The 19,455-nt window shown below is 40.8% G+C and overlaps 1 protein-coding gene across 2 annotated transcripts in view; it reads left to right on the top strand.

The window, feature by feature from the left end:
* The window catches only part of dapk1 (death-associated protein kinase 1), a 90,739-nt gene that overhangs the window by 28,441 nt on the left and 42,843 nt on the right, over window positions 1-19,455 (top strand). For both annotated transcript variants that reach the window (XM_086206895.1, XM_086206894.1), the window contains exons 3-7: window positions 4,300-4,521; window positions 13,620-13,758; window positions 17,719-17,848; window positions 18,583-18,631; window positions 19,109-19,135. In XM_086206895.1, the coding sequence (XP_086063021.1) occupies window positions 4,300-4,521; window positions 13,620-13,758; window positions 17,719-17,848; window positions 18,583-18,631; window positions 19,109-19,135 (567 nt within the window). The remainder of the gene's footprint in view (window positions 1-4,299; window positions 4,522-13,619; window positions 13,759-17,718; window positions 17,849-18,582; window positions 18,632-19,108; window positions 19,136-19,455) is intronic.

Here is a 19,455-nt window from a genome sequence, read left to right as displayed (position 1 = left end):
GCTTTTTGGCTGTTGCTTAAATCCAATTGTCCATTGCTAATTGGCCATCCTGAAAGTGCATCCAAACATTTCCTGATGGGATTTATACCTTTGCTCTGTTTGGCCAAAATGGTGTCACTTATTTGACGTAGGAATCCACTAATCCATGGATATCTGCCTGATGCTAACTAACAGCTGTATTGAACAACAATGCAACACAGTGGATCTACTGAATTCGATCTCATGGTATTGGACTGCATTTTGCAGACAACATCATAAAGCTGCAGGGTGCTGGTAGACCTGCCGGACACTGCTAGAAGAAGAGTTGACTGCATGAATTGGCCTAAAGGGAGAGGCTCAGCAGTGTGCGTGTATTTCTCAGGGCTTCCTCTTGATTCATTTTACAATTTCAGTAAATTAATAAATATGTATGTATTTATTACATAATGGTTTACTATGTTATGAAAGCAGTGTGTAACTTAAGTGTGATGGTGACTTCCAGATTAAAAAAAGCGATTTTATTAACTTCAGTATGGACAGGCATTGAGCTTATTGATTAAACATTGGTATTGAATCTGTTCACTGGGAGTATCTCTAATTTGTTGGGCTGAATATTGATGGAGAATGTATTTGTTTTTATTTTGCCCCCTTTTATGATATATTAAAATACGTAAATATTTTTGCATTTCACAGAAAAAAAATTCATAAACATAATTTGGATTTTTGCTGATGTTTTTTTTTTTTTTAAGTCAAAGAATTTTCCATATGCCCAGAGAATATAATGTGTAGGTTACTGCTTCTCTGTATTATCAATGCTGCAGTTGTAGTGGTATGTTGTGTCACATGTGACCTTAATCCAAAAATTGCAGCTGCTGCGACTTATATATTGCACTTAGCTATTTTATGATTTTGATACATTTGGATAACTTGTCAGATTAAAGTGTCAGACAGCTTCACAAATGTGTACTTTGATAAACTCTCCAAAAATACTCGTTTCGCTACACAAAATGAAAATATCCAAGAGTGTTTTTGTTGTTGTTGTTGTTTGTTGTTATTTTTGTTGTCCAAAACCTAAGGATTTCAATTTAAGATGACGTTCTTTTCTTGGAGAAACTCCAACAAAGATTCCTTGATATGAATCTTGAATTAGTGTATTATTTGACTAATGGTTACAACTTTGAGTGAAACACAAAGAAAGTGATCAAAAATAGAGATGGAGGCTGACACTTTGGCCTGTTTATATCAGTGGCCATATTTTTGGTGAGAAATAAAGGATTTGGAAGGCTGCATTATATATATGTAGTCTTGCTGAGAATTTTGAGCTAGCTTTTAGTACCAGAGTGCTAATATAAGGTAGTGGGAGTTTCATGCCCAGTTAGCTGGAATTACAGAGCTCAAAGGAGGAATGAAAGAAGCAAATTTCAGCATATTGTGGCTTTGAAGTTTTAGTGTAGGTGACCAAGTTTTGATAATCGAACACTTTCAGATTTATTCACATCAGTGGGCTTATTGCCCCAAACATCGCTGATCAGCCCAGAGGATGGACTTCCATAACAGAAGGTGACATTTGGCAATTAACTTTTAACCCCCCCCCCCCCCTTTAAAACCTATCTGCAGCTGGCAGTGTTGTAGTTTTGGAACCTACTTTGTCTCACTGAATACCAGGAGACACAGAGAGAACATTAGATCAGGAGACGTATAGCTAAATAACTAAACTGCTTCCGGACAACTGTGTGCTCCAGGCTTGGCAGAACAGTGGGAGTCAGATGACAGCACAGGGCCTTCTGTTTAACACTGCCACTTTTTAGCCAAGGCAGGGAAAAGCTTTTGCCAGATAGTTTCCTCTCCTCTGTAAATCTGCCTGAAAATCTGGCTGAGCAAATATAAAAAATGAGACAGAATGTAGCACCCCGTCTGGTTTTCCTCCTTTGTGAAATTCTCTCACTCTCATTTTTCTCATGCCGTTACTCCCTTGTTCTCTTCCTCTCTCTGTGGGTGTTTGGTACACGAAGTGCTTCATGATTGCCAGGGCTGTGAGGAGGCACAACTGGTGGAGGTGCCAACAGCCCTCAGCCAGGTGTCCTTGCTTCCCTAAGTGTTTTTTTTTTTCTTTTTCTGGTGACGCTTTGGTTGAGTATCAAATAACAGTGTTCGAAAACAAGGCTGCATGGCAACAGAATTAAGGAGTTTCCATAACAGCTCTTGTTTTGGTCATACATATGCTTACTCATCACATTCATTTTGCTTAGACACTAAAAGTGCTTGTATGTGCATTTCAGTACTCACAGTTTGTGTTTTTCATCTCATTTAAGTAGGGTCACCTCTGCTGCAGCATGTCAAAACTGTGAAATATAAGGAAACTCTTAGCTGGTTGAGGTAGTACACTGGAACTACGGTGCTGATATAAGCTCACCATTAGGGGATTATTTCAGTCGGCATTCTTCACCCCCTGCACTTTTTGTGTGCTGCTATTTCAGAGTCCCGCCTTGGTACAAACTCTGAGCTAGCAAGCGAGTAACAACTCACACACTTGAAATTGCAACTTTTGACATAGATTTGCATCATAAAAATAAGGCAGTCTGTTTTTTTTTTGTTTTTGTGAATAGCTGTAAAGATATACAACAAAACACTGATATACAAACAAGTTTCACGAATAGATGAAAGATGTTATTTTGCAAGGATGCACCTTTGCTACATCCTGGGCTTGGCTGTCTCCAGTAACAGAAATACAAACAAGCCAGAGCCTTTTTTTGAATATAGTAGAATAATGTTTCTCCCATACTGCCACAGTGCAATGGAGTGATGTCTACCTGAGATTTTATCAGCTAGCTTATAGTTTATTGATTTGAAATCTGTGTCAGGCATCTTGAAGGTATTTAGATTAAGGCTACAGCTAATGATTATTTCCAATATTGATAAACGACTGATAAGTATATCAACTAAAGATAACCCTAATTCAGTTGTAACCTGGTGTCTTACCCTTGCTACAAGTATCAGTGTGAAATAAGGAGACTTTGAAACTTCAGTTTACTAAGCACTAATTGGTGGGGGGTTGTTTTAATTATTTCCCATGTTATCAGCATGCTATGACAAAACAAGAGGTATCAGCATACCAGGTTGCATAGTTGCGTAGTTGTTCCTCAGCTCAACCTGGATCGAGGTTTTTGAAATTTAGACTCGAACAAATTCTGCAGGTTTTTGGAGATTATTTACAAAACTGCTATAGGTTTATGTTGGTGTTTTTAGTTGTAAATAGGTTACATAAAACAAAGGTGAATCAAAAAGCCGAAAATGTATGTCTGCTGATCCTGTTCGTTCGCTTTCAAATTATTCATAATACTGCCTTACTACATACTATTTAATGTGGTCCCTCCAAAACTGTACTCTCCCTGCTTTACATGACTGCCTTTGATGCAGTTTTATGAAATCAAATTCATAAAGTGTAATGGTACTGAACAATGATTGTGTTGAAATAGTAAAAAACACACACAAAAAAAACAGCTCCTTGGTTGTATATATGGAGCATCAAATTTCTGCTGGGTTGATGTTGTGCTGTACCTTTTAATCTTATCAGTGTGTTGCTGACAGTGAATGCTGAGCTTCCAGGCTGTAATTTACACACTGTTGTCAAACTGATTATGAAGGGTTCCTGAGGGTCAAAGCAGGTGGTTTTTTTTATTTTGAGTTGTGACTCAGCTTAGCTCTTCCTCGCTAAATGAAATAAAAAGATGGCATGCAGAAAAAAAATGCAATGCATCCCAGATATTATATCATGTTAAACATAAAGCTTAACGAATGAGTTTGAATATTAGAGTAGTCCCTGCGATACTTCCAGAGGTTGACCTGATGTTGTTGTGAGTGAATCAGTTTCTGCTTTGCATTTTAGCTGTTAGTATTTTTCAGGCTCTGTTGACACCAGTTTATCAACCAATCATAAAAACTGTTTCAGATCAACAGTTCTGACAGTTTTTGATATTTTAATGATATGAATGTTTGGGAACCCAGAAGGAATGTCAGAAATACTTCAATTAGCAGCATTTATGTAGTAAATTTTGTTTTGTTTTCCATTGCTCTTCCATTATTTCCCATAAAATAAGATACTGATTTCTATTGTACCTTGCATATTTGATATTTACCTTTCAATTCGTCCACAGTGTTAACTTGACATATCAGTGTATATCAATAAATTTTGTCAGTCTAAATATAAAGAGAGACCATGGTGGACAGTGTTAGGAATAATTTTATATTGTATGAAATAATGCATACATTCTGAATTATGAACCAAAAAGTTGACACTCCTTCTTGCTTTTTCTTTGACAGTGGTCAGTTTGCACTCGTCAGAAGATGTCGGCACAGGATGTCGGGTGTGGAATTTGCTGCTAAATTTATCAAGAAGCGACGTAGCAAGTCCAGTCGACGAGGCGTGACGAGGGAAGATATCGAGCGTGAGGTGAACATCCTGAAGGAGATCCAGCACCCCAACATCATCACGCTACACGAAGTCTTCGAGAACAAGGCCGATGTCATCCTTATTCTTGAGCTGTGAGTGGCTGTCTTCTCTTGTGACTACGAGACATGCTTAAATTATTTATAATACCTTTTAAACATTCATTTAAGAAGACTAGTTTAGTTAAATTGTACTTGTACATATGTACCCACAGAGAAACAAATCAAACATCATACAAACTTTACATGCACAGCTGCATTCACACTATTATACCTTCAACAGGTCATTTAATTTGAGTACTTCGGCTGTGCCAGTATAGAAGAACCCATGAAAAATCGACGTACGCATAGAAATATATCCATCACTGGAACAGTAGGTGGCAGTTTGCTGTCTTAGTGGTTGACCTCGTCTGTCACAATCCAAACAGTTTTCCCAGTGTGGGACTGAATTCAAAGACTATTGTAGAAAAAATGGACAACTTTACAGGGCTTTTATATTTCACCTTGTCCGTCCGGTCAGACGTTCATTTTGCACTAACGACTGCTGCAACGATACCCCTTTAACTGTGAGCTGTTTGACTTCCAGGTTTGATACACTTAGGCTAATATTGGGCTGATTAAAGTGCATGCGTGTTTGAGTAAAGGCAAGAGTCTGACTGTGAAATGATTTCGTCTTAGTTAGATTGTAGTCTGATGAGCGTTTTTGCACGTATCTCAAGACGTTTTCACACCTATAGTTAATTTGCTCTGATCCCATATCAGCTGATGAGTAGGTGGACTTGGTGTGTCATCAGAAGCCATATGAGAGCTGTCAGAAATCACTTGGTTTTGAGGGTGAATAATGGGCAGCTTGTTTTCTGCTGGGATATATTGCAGCTCCATGTAACTCCTCAGTTCATGTTGCACAGCTAACAGCTAGTTGACAGCAGTCAGAATTGCTTACATAGGTTTTCATCAGCCCACGCACAAAGCTACGGTGGCTGATTTGGCCCCAGAATGCACAGTGTCTTGCACTTGGGTCAGGTTGATCATCATGTTCATACCATGAACAAACCACACCAGAGTTCATTTGTAACCAGACCGGTTGTTTTGATCAGCATCCAAGATTGCTGTATTCACACCTGCCCAAACACATGAGGGGGACCAGAGTTGGATTCAAATGAACTAAACAAGATGGTGTGAAAAGGCCTTTTAGTCAAATTAACATAATGAGTCAGTTATTCAAACAAAGACACTCACTGTTCAAGACAGACTTTTTTTCTAAGTCATATTTAGAATAATTAATATTGTATTAACACCGCATTTTTCACTTAGCACTCTGACAGACCAGATTAACCGGTTTACATGCAACTAGAATAAACCAAAGCAATATTGTTCATGTCTACACAGTATCCATCTAATATAGAATAAAAAAGACCTAGAATTACATCTCAATGACTTCATCATCTTACTGTGTGCAGTTATGAGTGCGGAGCTGCAGCCTTCTAACAACATTCCTGATTAATGGAGAGCTCGACACTCATCTGAGCTCATAAAACTTATGAGTGTTTTGCTTTATGATGAGTTTTCAAGTAATATGATAAGAGGAATGATTTAATTTCTTTGAGGTTTTTAATTATTTTTGTTTCAAACTTTTTAAGTAGTCAGGCAAATGTATTTATGTATACAATAGATGGAAATGGTATGAATGCTTTACAAATAAATTACTTATGTGAATTTAGAGGGAAAACAGCTCATGACATTTCAGAGATGTCACATATGAACTGTCACATTCATTTTGAAATTTTTGAAATTCAGAATCTGGATATTGCCTGAGTGACATTCTGAGATGGTCCGCCATTCTTCTAAATTTACATTTGGATGTTTTGGGGGCTTAAATGTTAGTTTAATATGTTTGGCCGTCTTTTTTGGCAGGTCTCGCAGTCTAACTTTCTCAGTGGAAAAGGGACAGACAAGTGATTATCATCTTAATCTCTGCAAATTTTATCAGTTATGAACTTTTTCATGTCATTTTTAGGCCTAAATTGAATTCTTCATGAATTTAACTGTTTTGTTTGCATACCCAGTGTATGAATGCAATCTGTACTGGTTTGTGGTTTCAGTGCTGTGTAATGTCATATTTCCAGTGGGGGTATAACTTTCTGAATCTCAGACTGAATCTGTTATTCGTCCCTCACAATACATTTCAGTCCTTCCACCATGTTGCCAAGCACATCCCCAAGCTTTGAACTTTTCAAAATTCAAACTCTCTTCCTTGTAACTATACTGTAGCAGTGAATATGCTAACTCCGCGAATCATGGATGTTTTGTAGTATTTTTTTATTTAGAAAATATTTATTTGGATGTTATTAAGGAGATTTTACTATTTTATATATAGGTTAAGGTTGTTTGGTGCAATGTTGATGGACGTTTTAGAGAAATATTGGGTTTATTAAAAGAGAAAAAGAAGAGACGAGAATGAAATGTAGGAGAATGATGTACCAAAAACATGCTGAACCATGACTTCAAAGCCAAGCTACATATAGAACTGTGATTTTTATGTTCTGTTAAACCCTTAGTTTCCAGAGAGGAAGGTGTATGCAGGTGCAGAGGGTCTTTAGTTACCGTAGATGTATCAAAAGAGCAGCCTGGTGCCTAAAATCCATATAAAGCCTGGGCCATTAAGTATCCCTCTAATCATGCGTCCTGTCTGTTGTTTTGCACACTTTAACACCTCCATAACACTCGCTATCTCACACTTTCAAGCTTTGCTCTCACTTGTGATATTGCTCACTTCCACACTGCATTGTTTAATTAATTACCCTTGTGCGACACTGTCTTGGCTGGTTTGTGACAGAGACACAGTGCCCAAAAATTCACGTCCATTATCCAGCTTAGTGTAATGTCTTCAGAGGATAATGGGCCAATGGCCAGATAGTTTACATACATGGAGATGATTCTAACTCAACTTTAACCTGCATTTGATGTTTTTTACTGACTTAAACTTATTTACTTATTGATGACATTGATTAATTCCCCACAAAATGTCTTCTCTCGATCTCTTCCAAATGTGTTTATTTATTTCCTTTTTCATGTTTTTAAACACTAATGTTATTTATTTATGACTTTTGATACTGATGGTTATTGTGAAAAGCAGATTCCTGTACAAGCATAAAGGTTTGATCTCTTATTCATCCATTAAGGAAGCTTACACATTTAAAACACTTGTTTTGTCATGGATAGGCATTTAATGATAGTTTTCCTCAAAGGAACCTGTGTGGTAAGTTGCCATTGTAATGTCTGACAGTCTGCTTGTGGAGTCAGATTTGAAATTTGCGCCAGGGCTTGAAGGCTTGTAGTTTGAAAATGTTGCGGAGACAATACCCAGCAGGTTGTACTTCCTGGATTTGTTAATGTTCAGGTAGTCAGGATGTCAAAGCAGTTGTTAGCCTATTCTCTGACTTGGCTTCTGACACAGACAATAAAGGATTTCAGTGATACAAGGTACATTTAGTTTAGTCTCTCAACCTGTCACTGGTAGACATATTTGATTGGTGAAAACACAACGCTCCAAAAAGACAGTGCGTGGACTTATGCAGATGAATTGCAAATTTTTGCTCTAACCATTAAAGAGGCAATAACACAGCACTGTCACTAAATAAGAAAGTAGTGAATGAGCAAGGTTGGATTGTCAGCTGAACCAGTAATAAGAACTCAGACTATGAAATGACTTTAAATCAGGTATGTAACAGTTCTGGGTGTATGTTGCTGTTGAGTTAGCATAGCAGTAACTCGAGACAATAGCCAGACACTCACAGTCACACCAGTACTGGGGTTTCCATGGTACTGGCTGTTTAGGCTGTTTACCAACATAAGCTGCAAGATATCAGTTCTGTTAAGTACAGTTTGGCAATTAGAACATGAATAAAATAGAGGTCACATATACCAGATAAAAAAAAAAATCAGATAAAATGACACTTTAGGCGGCGTGGTGATGCAGTGGTTAGCACTTTCACCTCACAGCAAGAAGGTTGCAGGTTCGAGCTCCGGCTCGGGCACGTGGTTTCTGTGTGGAGTCTGCATATTCTCCCTGTGCCTGCGTGGGTTCTCTCTGGGTACTCGGACTTCCTCCCGCAGTCCAAAGACATGCAAATGGGGAAATTGACCGTAGGTATGACTGTGAGTGTTAGTGGTTGTCAGGTTTTGTTTTTTTTTGTTGGCTCTGCGACGGATTGGCGACCCATCCAGGGTCTACCCCGCCTCTCCCTCGAAGGCTGCTGGGATAGGCTCCCCCCCGCGACCCTTACCAGGATAGGTGGTAGAAAATGGATGGGTGGATGGACGGATGGAAGATGACACTTAACTGTATGAATGAAACTTTGAAGTGGAACATGTTGCCTGAAATAAATGTGACGTTATCCTCTGGAAAGAAGACCCATCACCCTGTTGCAAATTAAAAGTGATGTTACAGTCTGGAGTATCTTACCTCAGAGAGGATGAGTCAACACTAACACAAAATGAAAAGCCCAACAAATTTGACTTTACAATGAGAGAGAATGTACGTCATTTCTATTTATATAGAGCCTTTCCACTCTAAGCATTACCTATTCTACAACTCAGTGTATTACATCCTCAGTTTTCTATATTAGCTACTCAGTAGCAGGGCCAATTCTTCATTGATATACAGTATGATTCCATGTCCTCTTTTTAAAATAGCTGTGTAGGCTTTCTTGATATTCCATGAGGCAACAAAAATATCATATTTTCAGCCCTCTAGCTCTGCTTCTTTCTAAACCAACTCTCCGAACAGCTTTGGCATTGAGCATGGAGCTAACACCACTGTTATAGCCCTGTAACCACTCCTTCTACTCATCTTCTCCCTCCTACTGTACCTTGGCCACCTGATGGCCGTAGATGTGGAAGCAAGGCAGGTGTAGTTAATCTTTGTACTGTGATGTCCATCGTTAAATGTGGGTGGAAACTTTACCCCATAACAGACTTCTAATGATAGCCCACTGCATACAGTAATAAAGCAGAAATGCAGAATAAATGTAAAAGAAAATACACAAATAAATGTGTACTGTATGTAAATGGGGGATGATAGAAAGACAAAGCAAAAATTAAAGATTTATTATATTAAATAAAAAAGGGGAAAATAAAATGTCAAGGTAAATTGGGAAATATTATTGAAAGGAAAAATATATGTTTAAAAGTATTTGTAAAAATGAACAACTTAAAAAAATGGGGAAGTAAGAATTCATATGAAGTTTAGTTAATGGAAAATGTATTAAATTTCTGAGTTATTTATTTGATTTTATTTACATTTGATTTTTACATTGTCAAACTTGTGTACATACTGGCAAAGTATAATTTGAAAATTAAAGTAAATTAATTTATTTTCATTCTACAGACTCTTGGACTTGATCAGAATAAATAGGAGTAAATAGACATCGATGCCTCTATTCAAACTCCAGTACAGCCAGAGACCATCTGGACCAAGACTTTTGCTCTTATCACCTGGTTGTATTTTATTATTTGGTTAGTGAGAACAGAGTCCATAACTTCACAACATAAATTGGCCAGTGAAAAAAGTAAGAGGTGCTTGTTTTGGGAGGAAAAATTCTTTCCTGTCAATGAGTGTTTTTACTTGTTGACCACTGAAGCTGATGATGTAATAAACATCCTCCATAGTGGGTGTGAAGAGTGTGTAAGGAGGGGTCTGAGGTCCCAGCTGTGCAGCTGTTTACTCCCTGAAGGGAGGAGTGTGAATGTGTTCACATGCATTTCTGCAGAGGAATATTGTATGATTGATATTCGTGTTCATTTATGCACACAGAAAAGGAGTTAAATGTGATTTAACTTGAATATTCAAGTGCTTTTACCTTTTCATGGTTGTTGTCATCTTCCGCTTATCTGTGTCTGGTTGGCGGGGGCAGCAGCCTCAGTAAGGAAACCCAGACCGCCCTCTCTCCAGCCACTTCCACCAGCGCTCCCAGGGGAAGCCCAAGGCATTCCCAGGCCACCCGAGAAATATAATCCCTCCAGAGTGTCCTGGGTCGGCCCAGCCACCTCCTCCCAGTAGGCCATGCCTGGAAAACACCTGGAGGCATCCAGGAGGCATCCTCACAGATGCCCAAACTACCTCAACTGACTCCTCTCGACATGGAGGAGTAGCGTCTCCTCTCCGAGTCCCTCCTGAATGTATGAGCTTCTCACCCTATCTCTAAAGGATAGCCCAGCCACCCTGTGGAGGAAACTCATTTCTGCCGTTTGTATTTGCAATCTCGTTCTTTCGATCATTACCCAAAGCTCATAACCATAAGTCAGAGTCGGAACGTAGATTTACCGGTAAATTGAGAGCTTTGCCTTTTGGCTTAGCTCCCTCTTTACCACAATGGACTGGTTTAGTGCCCACATCATTGTAGACACTGCCCCAATCTGCCTGTCAATCTCCCGCTCCATCCTACCCTCACTAGTGAACAAGATCCTGAGATACCTAAATGCCTCCATCTGAGGCAGGACCCACCCCCCCAAGTCCAGAGAGGGCAGGCCACCCTTTTCTGGCTGAGGACCATGGCCTCAGACTTGGAAGTGCTGATTCTCATCCCAGCCGCTTCACACTAGGCTGCAAACTGCACCAGCTAGAGCTGGAGTTTGTGGTTTGATGGTGCTAAGAGGACCACGTCATCCGCAAAACGTAGAGAGACATCCCCCCACCACCAAACTCAAGACTCTCCACGGTCTCGTTGGACCCAGAAATTCTGTCAATAAACACTAAGCACAGAACCAATGAAAAAGGGCAGCCTTGGCAGAGTCCAACCCTCCCTGGGAAAAAGTCAGACTTATTGCCAACGCGGACCAGACTCTCACTCATTCGGTACAGAGACTAAATGGCCCTTTGTAAAGGGCCATCCACCCCACACTCCCGGAGTACCCCCCACAGGATGCCCCTGGGAACACGGTCATAAGCATTCTCCAAATCCACAAAGCACATGTGGACTGGCTGGGCAATCTCCCATGCCCCCTCCAGCACCCTAGTGAGGGTAAAGAACTGATCCATACCTCCACAGCCAGTGACGAAAACCACATTGCTACTCATCAATCTGTGGTTCAACTAACGACCCGACCCACATCTCCAGTACCCTGGTGTTGACCTTTCTGGGGAAGCTGAGAACTATGATTCCCTGAGAGTTGGAACACACCCTCTGCCTCTGATCCCCTGTCTTAAAGATGCGGTCCACCAACCTGGTCTGCCACTCCAAAGGCACTACCCCAATGTCCATGCAATGTTGCAGAGATGCTTCAGCCACGACAGCCCTGCAACATCCAGATATTTGAGATACCCAGGGTGGATCTCATCCACCCCCGGAGCTCTGCAGCCGTGGAGTTGTTTTACTGCCTCTGCAACTACTGCCCCAGAGATTGGACGAGCCCTCCCCCCACCTCTGTTTCCTCCATGGAATACGTGTTGGTGGGATTGAGGAGTTCCTTAAAGCATTCCTTCCACTGTCCAACTATCTCCCCAGTTCATGTTAGCAGCCTACTATAGACAGCATGAGCAAGTTGTTGCCCCCCCCCCCCCCCCCCCAGGCGACGGACAGTTTGCCAGAACTTTTTCGGAGCCTATCGATAGTCATCCTCCATGCCCCTGCCAGAGTTTTTGCCTCTGCAACTGCCACAGCTGCACACTGCTTGGCCCGCCGGTGCCATTTTGCTGCCTCTGGAGATCGACAGACCAACCACGCCTTGTAGACTCCCTTCTTCAGCCCGATGGCTCTCCTCACCTCTGGTGTCTTCCAGCAGGTTTAGGGATTTCCGCCATGACTAGCACTCGCAGCCTTGCAGCCACAGCTCTCAACAGTGGCCGAGCAGAACAGAGTCCGTTCGGACTCAGTGTCCTCTGCTACCCCCGGGATGGTGGAAGCTCTGCCAGAGGTGGGAATTGAAGATCATATTGACATGTTCTCCCGCCAGGTGTTCTCAGCAGACTGTCACTGCTTGTGTGGGCCTACCAGGTTTTCGCGGCGTCTTCCCCTGCCACCTGAGTGTCTGCAGATCAAATGATACAACTAACAATCATAGACCTACGACCTAGGCTGCCCTGATGCCACGTGCACAGATGGACATCCTTATGTTCAAACATGGTGTTAGTTATGGACAAACTGCAACTTGTTTGTTATGGACAAACTGCGACCCATTCCTCCCAACCACTACCGTCCTGGTCACACTGTCATTGCCCACATGAGCGTTGAAGTCCCCCAGAAGGATAATGGAGTCCCCAGTTGGAGCGCCATCCACTACCCTTCCCAGGGACTCCAAAAAGGGTGGGTACTCTGAAATGCTGTGTGGCGCATTAGCCCAGACAACAGTGCGGACCCATTCCCTGACCTGAAGGCGCAGGGAAGCAACCCTTTCGTCCACCAGGGTGAACCCCAACATACAGGCAGAGAGTCTTGGGGCTATCAGTACCAGTATCAGTACCCGGCGGTGAGAAGTTGCTACTGCATTGAAAGTCTAAGAGAAAAGTTCAAATCATTGTTTCCTTGTAGTCATTCTGACTTCCTGCATATATTGTAACACTAACTGTTCTTTGTTTGAATGGATGCTTAAACACTTCATAACTGCATGGCTGTAATTACACTTATGTGCACTCCTCCTCACTCTTGCTTTCTCTGTCTAAATCCAGACTTTCATTCAAATAATCATGAAGAGTCTCCATTCTCTCACTGTGTTTTCTCCATCTGTTTGTTCGTCATATCTCTCTATGAATTTCATAGTCACGAAGTGCTGAGTCATGCTGTGGTTTTAATAAATGATAATAACTTATGATATTAATCTCTAATATTAAAAGATAGGCCTGACAGCAAAACCTGAGTGAGTGGAATTTTTTTATTAGCCCCTTTATATGTTCAAATACTGGACCATGTTGTCATTGGTCAGAAATGGTATTCCAAACTTTCACTTTCTCTGTTTATTGATTTTAATAAACTGTGGATTTTGAGTGCCAGATTTCCATCAGTTAACACAACCTACAACAGGTTATTGAAAACAGGTCTGATTAAAATATACTGGGGATGTGTAAATTGGTCAGACTCTAATGCACTAGGATGATTAGATTACATCAGCTCAGCTATGTTAAATAGGGATTTGTAGCTGGCTCTGATCTGTTGGATCTCACATTTTAATTCTCTCTCACTCCCTCTCTCCATGGCAAGTGTGGGCGGTGGTGAACTCTTCGACTTCCTGGCAGAGAAGGAGTCACTTAGCGAGGAGGAAGCCACTCAGTTCCTCAAGCAGATCCTGGATGGAGTCTTCTACCTGCACTCCAAACAAATTGCGCACTTCGACCTTAAGGTACAGCTGCAATACGGGACTCTAAACTGCCACGTCATCTGCTGTTTACTCTTGTGTCATTCCTGTATACCAACAGGAGGACAGGAAGATATGGCCAGTTTGTCAGCTTCAGTTTTATGTCATAAATAAATACAATCATAAACATTAGTATTCTAATTCCATTTAACTGTACAAAGCCAGGGGTGGTGCAGTGGTTAGCACTTTCACCTCACAGCAAAAACATTCCAGGTTTGAGGCCTGGCTCGAGCATGGGGTCTTTCTGTGTGGAGTTTGCATGTTTGTGGGTTCTCTCCAGGTACTACGGCTTCCTCCCACAGTCCAAAGACATGCAAGATGGGACTAGGCTAATTGGATACTCTAAATTGACTGTAGATATGAATGTGAGTGTGAAAGGTTGTCTGTCTATATGTGTTGGCCCTCCGATGGACTGGCAGCCCGTCCAGGGTGAACCCCACCTCTCCCCATATAAGATGTTTCAAGTGATTTTGTGAATTTTTGAATGCCCTATAAACACAAAGAAGAGCTCTTAAAAAAAAAAAAAAAAAAGTATTCGCTCTCCTGTTAATTACAAGACCTGATAACAACAGTGGCGGCGTGGAGGTCATGATTCATTTCCACAGTTGTATATTTTCTCTGACTCACTAAACAAAGGTCATGGTAAAGTTGCCTGTTGCTCAATACCTCTGGGGTAGTTTGGGGTTCATTTCCCTATACGGCATTTCACTGTTTGAATCATCTCTTGCATCTCTAATTTTTACAGTCTCTTCTTTCCAGGTTTTTGGGGCCAATTCATCTGAGACTAATTAACAGATGACTAACTGTCTAATGACTTATCTGTTTTTGTCTTATTTTTGGATCCTCTTCTTTTCGTCATAGTGTGTTAAGTTTAAATTCCTCAGTCTGTAAGAGAAAAGGTCAGCATGGTAGAGACATAAAACATCAGGCTCATCGACATAGCACACCTTCCCGGGTGGGGTATTTTTGGAACCATGCTGCAAGGATCAATAACATTGATCAGTTGTCCTTTTACACTGTACATATTGCATAGATATGGCATTGTTAGAAATGGTCCAGACTGGCTCCTTGGCTAATAAGGCATAAATCACAATCCACAAGGATGAGTTCAGCACATTTGGCATCAGGGCCAAGCCCACCACTTTTGATCAGAGCTTTTACCAACCACTGCAGTCTCCAGTTTGGATCCACTTCAGTTATTCACTGTCTTGCAATGGCTTCTTAAGTGGAATGACTCCACAGTTATCCAATTTACAAAGTCTTTTTACCTGACATCTTGTTGTATTGCTTAGCACATTCTTATTTCAATTCGACTACTTTTATAGATTTATATTTAGAAATCGTGCAGGGTTGACGCTCCCTTTCTTTTAAGCCTAAAAGGCTTAGCCATAAAGGTTTTTGACTTCTTTGAATGCATTGACCTCAACCGGGCTCTTTTAAGATATTGTAGCAAATCAGTTGACAACTTGAAGTATTGCCCTGTGGTTGTATGCCTCCACCAGCCAGGCTAGTTTCAATTTACATTTCTGTCTGTCCTTCAATGCACTGCGTGTGGAGCAGACTTGAGAGAATTTAATTGGAATTTGGCCAGAAGTGTTTGTTCAGAACATTATTATGGTTTCCCATTATTTCTATGTCCCAAGATAGCAATGTGCCATGGTTGTGCCAGACCATGCCTCAATAGCATACTTAAGCGCCTGCTGGAGCAGGCAGAGGGCAACTTAATTTGATAGTTAACCTTCTGTGCGTCCAGGACCCAAACTTTTGTTGCAAATTTGTTAATGAATTTTTGAGGGTTTTCAGGACTGCTTTCTCATATGGCATGAAATAGTTTTGCTCTTGTAGGAATTTTTTTTCCATATTCATAGACACAAATGTGTGTCTTAGATAAGACTGTTTTGTTGAGAAGGTCCACTGAGGGTTAAATGGTTCAGAACACTGACAATGTCATTTTGCGGTGGCTTGAAATGAGCAATGATGCTGGCACTTGACCGAATGCCTCCTTATGCTATTCGCAGGATAGGGCTCAATGAAGTTGACCTTCGAAACTTCATTGTTTCATTTGATTAGACAGTAGTGTGAAATCTTATCATATCTTAAGGGTGAATTCTGAGTTAGGGCCTGTGTCCGCCAATGCATTTTCTCCAACTCAGTGGACATATATTTGCAATTTTTTTTTAAATTGGAGCACTGTGTTTTTATACTGCGTCACAAAAGCCAGCAGCATGACTAAGTGCTGAATGTTAGATTTGTTTTTTTTTCTGTTTAGCAAAGAATTGAAGAAATGTTAATCTTTGGGTAAATGCAGTGCAGTGCATCCAATCACAGTTAGGAACCGTCACATCTAAAACTGTGAATGTTTATCAACAACAACAACAGGATGTTTTTATATTTCAAGTCGAAATGTAATGAACCCACACAAACTGACAGGTCTGTCTTCTCTCCCTCTGTAGCTCAGCCTGATCTAACCCAGAGCAAGGACAGGAGAAAGTATCTTGTGCTGACAGTTCTACTTTCGTGGACATTCTGTAGCATAGAAACCAAACCTTGCTCCCGAAGTTGCCAAGCTCTTCGAGCCAGGAGGGTATTGGTGGACATAGTCACAGTGACCTTGACCCACCTAAATCTTTTCAGGTCATCCTGCAGTCCCAGTGGATATTTGTGCCAACTTTGAAGAAAATCTGTTCCTGACATATCGCGTTAAAGAGCCTATGGTTGTCTCCTGCCCCTCTAGTGTCACTTGCACAGAGGCATAGAAACACAAATATGACTTAACAATGTACTCAGCATTACGACAGGGCTTGTCTGCTCAACATCATCTCAGATACAACATGCATTAGGCGTGTCAAAATGACTTGATGTCAATTGTTGCCATGACACTATATGATGGGAGGAAGCAACATGTTCTAAACTAACAAAAGAGGATGTGGCCAAATGACCACATTGAAAGTCACACTTCCCTCATGATGTTAGGTGACATAGAACTCAAACAGTCTGTTGTCCTCATATACTGCCATCCTTTCCTCCAACATAAACTCAAGCTTTTCAGTGTTTATAGGGCAGAGAACAAAACCATCAAACTGAGCTAGGTTTGATTGCATTTTCCCTTCCATTGCACTGCTGCTCACAGTTCAGCCTGCTCCTAGTTACGCTGAAAGGATGACGTTTAGGAGGAAGAATGTTCTGCTTCTCCTTGATCGAGCTTCTTCATTCTCCCTCTTCTGACTGTTTCGACTCGTGATGTTTATGGCTTATGAGCCTCCAGCTTGTTCCTTTTTTTTGTGATCTCTTGTTAAGGCTTCTTTGATGCCTCAGTGTAGGCGACAAGTGACTGCTGGGGTGTCTGTTCTTCTATCTGTAATGTTCTCACGCAGTATCCCAGGAATGCACAGAGAGAATTGCTTCAAGTTAGGCAGAAATATCCACTTGGATTTAAGGAAGAGCTGAAAAGGTTTTAGTGGTTAATGGCACTGTCACCTCACATAAACACAATATCTCTATAACATCTTGTAGGAATTGCTTTTGCCACTAGCATCTACTTGGACTCAAGTAAGAACTTAAAGAATTTGGTGGTTAAAGGTCAGTCTGGCAGCACACATCACAGAGGCGTACAACCACAATGCGGTATTTGTAGTTACAGTCGGTGTCCATGACTAATGAGGCTTCATCCTGTTACCTTGTTTATTGTTTTATGTCTGACTTTGCTGTACAAGCTAAGGTTTAGTTTTTCTCTCCATGATAATTTTAAGTTCATCCAGTTGAAGACTCATGTTTTTTTTATCAGACAATGAAACATTTAGGTGGAGGGTGGATTTGTTTTTGAGCGTTGTTACTATTCTTCCCAATCATGACATCCAGGTGACTGAAGGTTCAGCAAAGACTTCTCATGGTTATGATCTTTCATGTGTCCCCTTCTTTATATTGTCTCTTTCTCTCTCCCTTTAGCCAGAAAACATCATGCTGCTGAACCGCTCAGTGCCTCACCCGCGCATCAAACTTATTGACTTTGGGCTGGCCCACAAGATTGATTTTGGCAATGATTTCAAAAACATTTTTGGAACTCCTGAGTTTGTAGGTCAGTATCCCATGGACGTGTTTGAGTGTTGATTAAAACTCTTCTATGGCCTGCTCTCAGCAATTTGTTCAATGTTTTTGCTGAATAGATACTGCTGTATTCTTAAAAACTCTCTGCTGTATGCACACATTCAGGCACACCACTCTGCTGGAATAACACCAGGAAAACAGTTTCATATTATAAGAGCAGGTGCCAACTCTTCCACTGGAACTTAGCGTGAGGGCCTAGATAATAGACTGGAAATGATCAGAACCACTACTCAATTGCCAACACAAACACACACATCAGTGGCTGTGTCGATCACCCCTCAGTACCCCCTTTGCCCAGGATGACCGTCCACTCTGCCAGTCTCACCGCTCGATGCCAATGCAACAAAAAACAAACCAGAGCTTGTTCCCAGTTCAGCAAGGCAGCAGGGGGCAAGTGATAAAAACAAAAATGAAGTGTCAGAAAGCCCAAAAAGATTAGCTGGATGGTCGATCCGGGAAGTATGATAGCTGCTTTAGGGTCATTTTACATTTTAGAGTGTGATTATTAACAGTAGCTCATACAACACCTCTAATTTACCCAAAGAAAAGTATAGGCCTATAGGAAAAAAAACATATTCAAATACAACTCACCATGTATGAAATAATATTAGAAATATATTAATGCCTCATTAAGAAAAGACCGAAAAACAGAATGGTGTGTTGACCTGAACAGTAAAATTGTCTGTATTGTTATTTTCCTTGCAGCTCCTGAAGTAGTCAACTATGAACCTTTGGGCTTGGAGGCTGATATGTGGTGAGTAAACAAACAATCTGCTCAATAATGAGTGCCCAGACCACATGTACTTTGAAATGTTTTATATGTCAGTTAAATATCTGATAAAGATTAAAAGTTCAGAGCCCCAAAGTAGCCATAGAGGCAGAACATGGAGAAAAAACATGTAGCCATAAGTTGTTCCCACACTTACATTAATTTGTGGTTACAAAAGCAATGCTAAATTATTTCCTCCTTTTATGTTAAGTCCGTGAGATGTCACTTGTTACTCTGCCTTGAGTAATTGGTTGCCAAGGGATAACAAAATAACGTGAGCCTTCGCTTTGATTAAATTTTCACACTATCTTGTTCTCACTTATATCTAATGCACAAAAAATATATATTTTCTCTTTTTCTATGACCACTCCAGTGCTTTAAAAATTACCAACTCTTTTCAAACAAGATTTCTTGTTAGATGGTAAAAATCTTCTTTTTCTGTCTTTGTCCCTCTGTCTCTAGGAGTGTTGGGGTGATAACCTACATTCTGTAAGTAGAGCAACTAATAATGCACAATTAACTAAAACATGCTTGAATTTTGAAAAACTGCAACCTTCCCCCCTTTTTGAAAAACCCAGGGTGTTGTCAGATACTAATCATGGCAAAATGTTTGTCAAGACTTAAAAGGGTAAGGGCTGCTCTCTTACCTCTAATGTTGCACTCGCTTGGCCACTCCAGTGATACAGTGCAATAGTGTTTGGTTTTTGTCATGAATCATGTAACAACCTGCAGCCGTATGTGCTCTGATGTGTAACGTTTACATTCATGGATTCCAACTCTTATCAAGTGTAAGTATGTTGACTGTCTCA

This window comes from Aulostomus chinensis, chromosome 6 (assembly GCF_037954235.1).
Source record: "Aulostomus chinensis isolate RoL2024-O1b breed Wild chromosome 6, RoL_Achi_v1.0, whole genome shotgun sequence".
In the NCBI taxonomy this organism is placed as follows: Eukaryota; Metazoa; Chordata; class Actinopteri; order Syngnathiformes; family Aulostomidae; genus Aulostomus; species Aulostomus chinensis.
This window is presented reverse-complemented; position numbering and strand designations above follow the sequence as displayed.